General features: G+C 37.2%; 2 protein-coding genes across 2 annotated transcripts; both read right to left on the reverse strand.

Moving 5' to 3' along the window:
* Positions 1 to 1,024: 1,024 nt before the first annotated feature.
* On the reverse strand, positions 1,025 to 1,962 carry LOC106314071. Its single transcript, XM_013752016.1, has 2 exons — positions 1,898 to 1,962; positions 1,025 to 1,807 (listed from the first exon to the last, which is right to left on the reverse strand). Exons 1-2 carry the CDS (start codon positions 1,898 to 1,900, stop codon positions 1,025 to 1,027), a joined length of 786 nt encoding a protein of 261 aa, XP_013607470.1. The 5' UTR covers positions 1,901 to 1,962.
* A 695-nt stretch (positions 1,963 to 2,657) lies between these two features.
* LOC106319109 (protein STRUBBELIG-RECEPTOR FAMILY 3) lies at positions 2,658 to 7,400 on the reverse strand. The gene is made up of 17 exons (XM_013757344.1): positions 7,146 to 7,400; positions 6,859 to 7,038; positions 6,637 to 6,766; positions 6,465 to 6,536; positions 6,298 to 6,363; positions 6,146 to 6,217; positions 5,979 to 6,050; positions 5,834 to 5,905; positions 5,687 to 5,752; positions 5,548 to 5,613; positions 5,090 to 5,478; positions 4,667 to 5,022; positions 4,332 to 4,603; positions 4,123 to 4,261; positions 3,499 to 3,635; positions 3,270 to 3,426; positions 2,658 to 3,161 (listed from the first exon to the last, which is right to left on the reverse strand). Exons 2-17 carry the CDS (start codon positions 6,983 to 6,985, stop codon positions 3,069 to 3,071), a joined length of 2,286 nt encoding a protein of 761 aa, XP_013612798.1. The 5' UTR covers positions 6,986 to 7,038; positions 7,146 to 7,400; the 3' UTR covers positions 2,658 to 3,068.
* Positions 7,401 to 8,205: the final 805 nt, after the last annotated feature.

Below are 8,205 nucleotides of genomic sequence, written 5' to 3' on the forward strand. Positions count from 1 at the left end.
CTTATATCTCTAAAACCAAAAAATCAAAACTGAATCGGAACCGAACCAAAAACCGAATAAGTATCCAAATTTATATAATATAGTTTATAGTTTATATACAAGTAAATATTAACAGTCATTATTGTGCACAAACATTGGAGCTGCTGCATTGAGAAAAGGTTGTTGGAACATGCCAAAAGGTTGTTTGAGATTGTGCTGACCTAGTGGCTGGTTGTACATTGGTTCTATAACCTGACTGCCATACTGCTGGTTGTACATCATCACTGGAGGTTGAACTGGAAGTGGGTTGGGAACAATTCTCATTTGGTTTGGCTGATTGATCTCAGGTCTCATGGATTGCTGGTTGTACATCACTGAAGCTGCTGCACTTTGAAAAGGTTGTTGGCGCATACTAAAAGACTGGTTGGGATTGTTCTGACCTAAAAACATTGCTGATACTTGTGCTCCAAGGTTTGGTTCTATAACCTGACTGCCATACTGCTGGTTGTACATCATCACTGGAGGTTGAACTGGAAGTGGGTTGGGAACAATTCTCATTTGGTTTGGCTGATTGATCTCAGGTCTCATGGATTGCTGGTTGTACATCACTGAAGCTGCTGCACTTTGAAAAGGTTGTTGGCGCATACTAAAAGACTGGTTGGGATTGTTCTGACCTAAAAACATTGCTGATACTTGTGCTCCAAGGTTTGGTTCTATAATCTGACTGCCATACTTCTGGTTGTACATCATCATTGGAGGTTGAACTGGAAGTGGGTTGGGAACAATTCTCATTTGGTTTGGCTGATTGATCTCAGGTCTCATGGATTGCTGGTTGTACATCACTGAAGCTGCTGCACTTTGAAAAGGTTGTTGGCGCATACTAAAAGACTGGTTGGGATTGTTCTGACCTAAAAACATTGCTGATACTTGTGCTCCAAGGTTTGGTTCTATAATCTGACTGCCATACTTCTGGTTGTACATCATCATTGGAGGTTGAACTGGAAGTGGGTTGGGAACAATTCTCATTTGGTTTGGCTGATTGATCTCAGGTCTCATGAATTGCTGCGGCGGGTTGTACATCATTGGAGCTGTTGCATTGAGAAAAGGTTGTTGGCGCATACCAAAAGGTTGTCTGAGAAGCATAGCTGGTACTTGTGTGCCAAGGTTTGGTTCTGTAAGCTGACTGCTCCTGAAACCAAGCTGCTGGTTGTACATCATTGGCGTCACTGGAGCTAGACTTGGGGGTAGAGTGGGAAAAAATCCCATTTGGTTCGGTTGATCGAGCTGTTGTTGGTTGTACATCATTGAATCTTGATAGATTGGGAACAACGTCCATATGATGCGGCTGCATACAAAGAAGTTGGTTAGAATTGTTCTGCCCTGTTAATCCTTGTGCGCCAAGGTTTGGTTCTGAAAACTGACTGCTCCCATCATAATGATTTGAGTTAATGATTTCTTGTTCATTAGTACTCATCCTTCTCCTCTTTGTTGTTGTACTCTGGCAATCATTAACTTCTTCTTCTTCTTCTTCATCAAAGACGTCAGTCTTTGCTGGATCATGAAATATCTTGAACAGATCCTCTTCATCAATATATTCTACAGATTCATCGTGGATTAGAGGGAGACGTGTACCGAGAGGCAGTTGGAAATCTGACTCCGATTCCAATCTCACAATATATAAAGGTTTCTTTACATAGTCAAGTCCAAAAATGTAGCCAACCACACGACAAAACGGAGCTCTTGTTTCACGAAAAAGCATAGTAGAACCTACTTTCAAAGTTCTAAGCGCTTTGAACCTCTCAAGTATCGCATAACGTTCCTGTAATACCTGTGATCACAAGCAGGGTTTCATGCATTTAAGGCATGGAACTGCTAAAGAAAAAACGAGAATATATGTAAAAATTCCTCTTGAGATTACCATGTTCACAAATTCAACGTTGGTTTGATGCGCAGCTTCAAGGGTCTAGACTCTCTCTCTCTCTATAGTGAGGAAATATCTCAACTATCTCTTTACTACTTATCCTCCTAGATTTGTTCTAACAAACAACAACTTATCCTTTTGTTTAGTCTGGTTTAATCCGGTTTGGTAAAGTACTTAGTTTACCCGGTTATTTAAGTACAAATGTATAAAAATATTGATCAATATACGAATAAAAATGAACATCCGTGCGGGCGCGCAGGTCAAGCTCTAGTGTTTGTCTAAAAGTAGAAACACACACACTCAGAAAAAAAATCCTCCAGAAACAAGCTCATAAAGAATAGAGCAAAATACACAGTTTTACACTAGAGGAGGTTTGTATTCAAGGAAAAAGAAGTTAATACGCAGAGAATGATTCAAGATTCACCAAGACCTAGACGCTTAGATCATTGTCTTAAATTTTTTAATAAGACCAATCTTGTCCTAATAGGTACTACTCTGCACTGTTTCTGTTCTCTACAACTCATCCTTCTCTTTGTTACCGACTTAATATGCTAGTAGAGGTTCTAATTCCATTTGGTTGTTTGGGAGAGAGAGATTCTGAAAACAAGCCCTGAACAATCCTCGTTACTTGATCTTATACACTAAGCAACAAAACAACAACATACATTTTCGCACAATGCAAGTCCTTTCGGTAACTAACAAAGTACAGCTTTGTTTTGCAATGTTAAATATGAATAAAGTTACACGCACTATAAAGAACACAACAACACAGCAAATTATACATACTTTTTTTTTTTAGTACAAACAAGTTTCAAAGAATCAAGTAAACACACAATTTGACACTAGAGGTCGTTCAACAAACAATGATTACAATAGGGATGATCTAAGATTCACAGAAAAGAAAGAAAAAAAGAAAACGAGCTCCCCTACCAATCAAATCATCTACCACTGGAGACGAGCACAATGATCTTTTCCTTATCCAATTTACATGAAACAAGCCTCCCTTTGGCTGCAGAATCAGCTTCCTTCTCAGGATTATGACTCAAGTGTTACGTTTTTCACTCCCCTTTGTTCTTGTTGTTGTTTCTGAGAACTGAACATCTCTTGTTTCCGCTAATTCACAAATATCCTCAGGAAAAAATGCTTCTTCACAATTCACTAGTCTGCGCTAGGGCTCCCCTGAACCATGCCGCTCTCTTCTGATCATATCCAGAAGATCTTGAACTACTTCAGACATCAATGGTCTAAACTCTGGTTCAGACTGTCACAAGAAAAAAAAAGAACAAACACTCTTTTATTCAAACCAAACACACAATCACAAGCATATAATCACAGTTTCTCATAATAGTTCAACATGTGCTTTTTTTACCTGAACACACCGCGAAATAATATCAGCAAAGTGTGACAATGACTTTGCAGGGTACTGTCCATTAAGAGATGGATCAACCATTTTCCCCAACGCATCGATATCATGAAGCTGAGGAACCGCCCACCTCACCAAGAACTGCTCTGCTCTACTCCGGTCCCTATAAATCAGACTCTCATATGAATGAATACACATTTTACCAGAAAGAAACAAAAATGTAAATGTGCAATACCTGTCGTAGGACATTCTACCAGTCAAGAGTTCTAACATAACAACACCAAAACTGTATACATCACTCTGCCATGTATAGACTCCTGAGTCAAACTCTGGAGCTCCATATCCGTAAGCCGCAAGCAATTGTCCTGATAACTGATTAATACAATAAAAAAAAGTTGGTTTTAGATCTCCAAGAAACTTGTTAAATTCGGATTTATCATAAGCTTCCAATTTAAACCAATTGGTACTAAGTGGATTGGCACTAAACCTTATATATATATACTCCCTCCGTTTCATAAAGTTACATATTATAGGAAAAAAAATTATTTCAAAAAGATCTATTTTTTTTTGCATTTTTAATGTATGTTTTATTAACTAATTGCAAACTTCAAAAAACTTAATTGCACTTATTGGATTTTTATTGGCTTAAAATTATAGGAAAAAGATAATCACACAAAATTATGCAAATTTAATGTGTTTTATTAAAATGTGTGAAAAGTCTTAAATATGTAACATTTTGAAATGGAGGGAGTAGTATTTACGGTTTCCTTAAATTCCCGATGTGTGATACTTTATCCCTAATAAAACTACAGAGGTGAAAGCCATCTGAATCAAGATCATTGGGGGTTTAAAACTTTACCTGACTCACAGAGCCTGATGAAATTAATGGGGCCAAACCACAATCTGAGACAAGAACACTCAGATCATCATCTAGTAAGACATTGACTGATTTGAAGTTTCTGTGTATGATTGGTGGTTCACACACCTCATGCAAGTACCTTTAAGACATTAACACAAGTTAGAAAAGATTCCAAAAAAATTTTAAGTTAAAGAAACCAAGAAACTTACTCAAGGGCTTTAGCAGCTCCAAGTGCCATTCTGACACGTTTGTTCCACGAGAGCTTCTTCTTGAACTCATCGTCTGAATGCAAACCGTCTTGCAACGTACCGTTACTGCAATATTCGTAGATCAGTAGTCTCTGGTCGTGCTCAGCGCAGTAACCAACAAGTTCAACGATGTTGGCGTGGCGTATCCTATCTATATCGTTCACTAGTTCGATGAACTCATGATCCTGTTGCTGTTCACAAGCCCTCTTGTCCAACTTCTTGACAGCAAACATCTGTAAAAGACAACATCATAAGACTAAAGATTCAGAAGTGTTTGAAACTAAGTTGCATTGTACCTTTCCATCGGGAAGACGAGCCTTGTAAACACTCCCGAGCATCCCAGAGCCGAGGAGATTCTCCTGAGAGAAGCTTTGAGTGTATTGCTGAAGAGATGCAACGGAGTAATGCTTCACAGAAGTTATGGGTACGCGTGTCTTTGGTGAAGGCTTCTTAAAGGGTCTCTCAGGAGACTTAATTGGCATAAAGGTGACCACAGGAGGAGCTGGTGGCGGCGGTGGAGGAGGAGGAGGAGGAGGTGGAGGCGTAAGCGTTGAGAAGTCAATGTCTTGACTCTCTTGTCTTGTTATAGGTCTTTGCAACCGCTCAATGTCATGTAAAACCTTTGGTTCTTGTCCAGCTTTGGTGAATGGTACTGTTTCCATAAGCATTGTTTAAGCAATAATGACATAAGAATGCAATGGAGACTCAAATCTTTTTACCTTTCTCAGACCGAACAGGTGGTGGCAGTAGAGGAGGCCCATTCTCCAGAGCATTCTCTCTGTTTCCTCTGTCAGCACCAACTTGATGCGGTTTAAAGACACTACTAGCACTTTCTCTTCTCCTTCTTAAACACTTTGGCAACAGCAAGAGTAATGCCAAAACAAGGATTATGAAGAGGACGACGCCAGCGATTGATATGAGGACTATCCGTGTGGTTTGTGAAGAGCTCTTCTGCTCTTTTGGAGAAGGAGGTTCACCATCAATTTTCCCTCGGTTTCTTTCAGGTGGAGGAGGAGGTGGTGGAACTCCAACGAACGGTCGTGTTGGAGATGTAGAAGGAGACAGTGATGGTGCAAGTGTGGTGGAGTTGAATTGGTTTCCTTCCTTTCTGCATCACCAAATGTAAGCATGAACAAAGAGCATTAGAGAAAAAAACATAAAACTAGAGAGTACTTACAGGAATCTCGGAATGCTTAGTAGTTTTTCAGGTATGGGTCCAGAGAAGAGGTTATTCTCTATGTTTCTGTTTCCAATAAACACATTAGAAGTTTTGGAGTTAAGAGTTTGAACATTGTTGGTAGAGAAAGTAACATTACAAGTCTTGAAGAGGAAGGACTTGAAGAACGTCTAGAGTTCCTGAGATCTGATTGTTCTGAACATGTCTGAGAAATTCAGATATATCAGCTGAAGAAACTAAAAGAAGAGAGACACAGAAGGAAAAAAAAAAAGAGAACAAAACTTACAATGTTGTAAGAGCTGATAAACTCTCCATTGAAGGAGGCAATGTGCCGCTTAGATTGTTAGCAGATATGTCTCTGCAAAAAGATAACAGATCACTAAAACAACCCACACAAGTTTATAAAAAATAAAAATAAAAGACAAGCGTACAGATTGATCAGCCCAACAAGGTTTTGAAACACATCAGGTAACTCTCCTGAGAGTTGATTATCATTCAAAGACCTGTCAAAAACAAACGGTATGATTTTTTTATAAAAACAAATTTAAAAAAACTGGAAATAATCAAATAGAAACTGAGAGTAATAGGAAGAAGTTACATGTCACTCAGAGAGCTTAGTGTTCCTAAAGATTCAGGGATGCTTCCTGTAAACTGATTAGCTGAAAGAAAACTGCCACAAAGGTAAAAAAAAGGACCATTATCAAAAAAAAAAAAAAAAGCCGCATTGTTAGGGTGTAATGTAATACATACAAATGCTGCAATGTAACTGGCAAATTAGTCGGTATGTATCCTCCAATGCGGTTGTTACTAAAATCTCTGGAAGATAAAGCAAACAAACACAAAAACGTTACAAAGAAAAGTATCCAACTTAAATTGTCACAATAATTTTTCTTGTGTGTGTGTGTGAAAATGCTTACATTCCCCTGATAGAAGTGAACTTAGATAAGTTGTCACCAAGCTCTCCTTCCAAATTCGCCGCATTTACAGTTCTATAAACCATTCAAGAAAATCAATATAATATAAAATGTCAACTTAGAAACTGTAATAATCTGTGCAATTGTAATATAAAAATATAAAAGAACTTCTTACATGCTTATAACATCTGAGACATTGCAGATAACGCCTTGCCAAGCTTCACCACATGGGTCTCCACCAGAAGCAGTCCAACCAGGAAGCGTAGGCGCCCCAAGCGCAGCGTATAAACCGTTGATTGCAACAACTGATTCAAAATCACAAACAATGCTGATTTAAATTCTCAGAAAATCTGAAGAAACATACACAGATCTCACTCAGAACTCAGTGCTTGCTTACCATCGTCAGGGTTAGTAGCAGCAAAGGAGATGTAAGGAGTCCAAATCAGCAAAGACAAGAGCAGAGGAAGACAGTGGAGCTTAGAACACCCGAACTGTGTAATAGATCTCTTACTAGCAGCATCCATTGTTTTGATGCTAGTTAACCAGCATTAACCCGAACACAACGATGTTTAAGAATCTGTAAAGAAGCAGTCATAAGCAAACAGAACCATCATGAAAGAGACAAAGATCCATAAACCAATCAAAGAGAGAATTGAACAAGAGAATGAGAAAGAGAAAACTTACTGGAAAGGCAGAGGAATCGACACAAACGATTCCGGATAAAAGGGTAAAGTCTTTTCCTTTTTTATTACAGAACCTAACCCCAGAAAATAAAAATGCAAACTTTTTTTTTTTTTTTTATTTGGGTGAGGATGAGATTTTAAGACGCAACTTAAGAGCTAAGGTTCAATGAACCACTCAAGAGGTAAGAAATGGAAACTGTGTTCATAAAAGGTTTAATCTTTTTTTTGTCTGAATTTGAACTAAAAGGAAACTCTTCTCTGTTCCTGGGGGTTTAGAAAGAAACTTTGACCAATGCTTTCTTAAGATCAGTACAACATCAATGTGAAAAAAATAATCAGCGGAAAAAAAAACTATATTAGTTAATTAACCAATGATTTAACTCCATTATGTGTACAACTGTATCCCTTTGTTATCTTTTTGGGGGTGCAAGTGCAAGTTGCGTCTTGTCTCTGTTCAAGATTCTAGTTCCAACCAGTGACTTGTTTCAAGACTTACTTGTCAATTTTTAAGGAGAATAGATGGTTGTGACTTGTTTGAAGACTTACTTGTCAATTTTTAAGGAGAATAGATGGGTTGTTAACTGTTGTCAGTTAACAGATAAATGTGTTAGCCGGATTTAACCATCGGTTTAGAAAAATGCTGAAAGAAGCGTGTGTATATAGATGGAGGGATTAGGACTCTGATTGGTATCACGAAAATACGGAAAAAATAGTTAAGTTGCGGAAAAAAATAATCAAACCGTAGAAAATTTTAAATTTTGTGGAATAGTGGAATACATATTAAACTGATCAAACTATTTTATATGATATTCAATTTGTTATAATAAAAACAAATATCAATAATTAAACTAGTTATTACAAAATGTGAAAATAATTAAAATTTATTTAAAAATATTTTAGTTTTTAATATAAATATCTAGTTTATCTTTCAATATGTTTTAATAATTGATATTTAATAATATACAAATTATATTATAATTTTATTTACAGCATAACTATTTATCATTAAAAATATATAAATTATATTATAATTTTATTTATAAATTATTTTTAGTTTTTAG

Source organism: Brassica oleracea, chromosome C9 (assembly GCF_000695525.1).
Source record: "Brassica oleracea var. oleracea cultivar TO1000 chromosome C9, BOL, whole genome shotgun sequence".
Classification (NCBI taxonomy): domain Eukaryota; kingdom Viridiplantae; phylum Streptophyta; class Magnoliopsida; order Brassicales; family Brassicaceae; genus Brassica; species Brassica oleracea.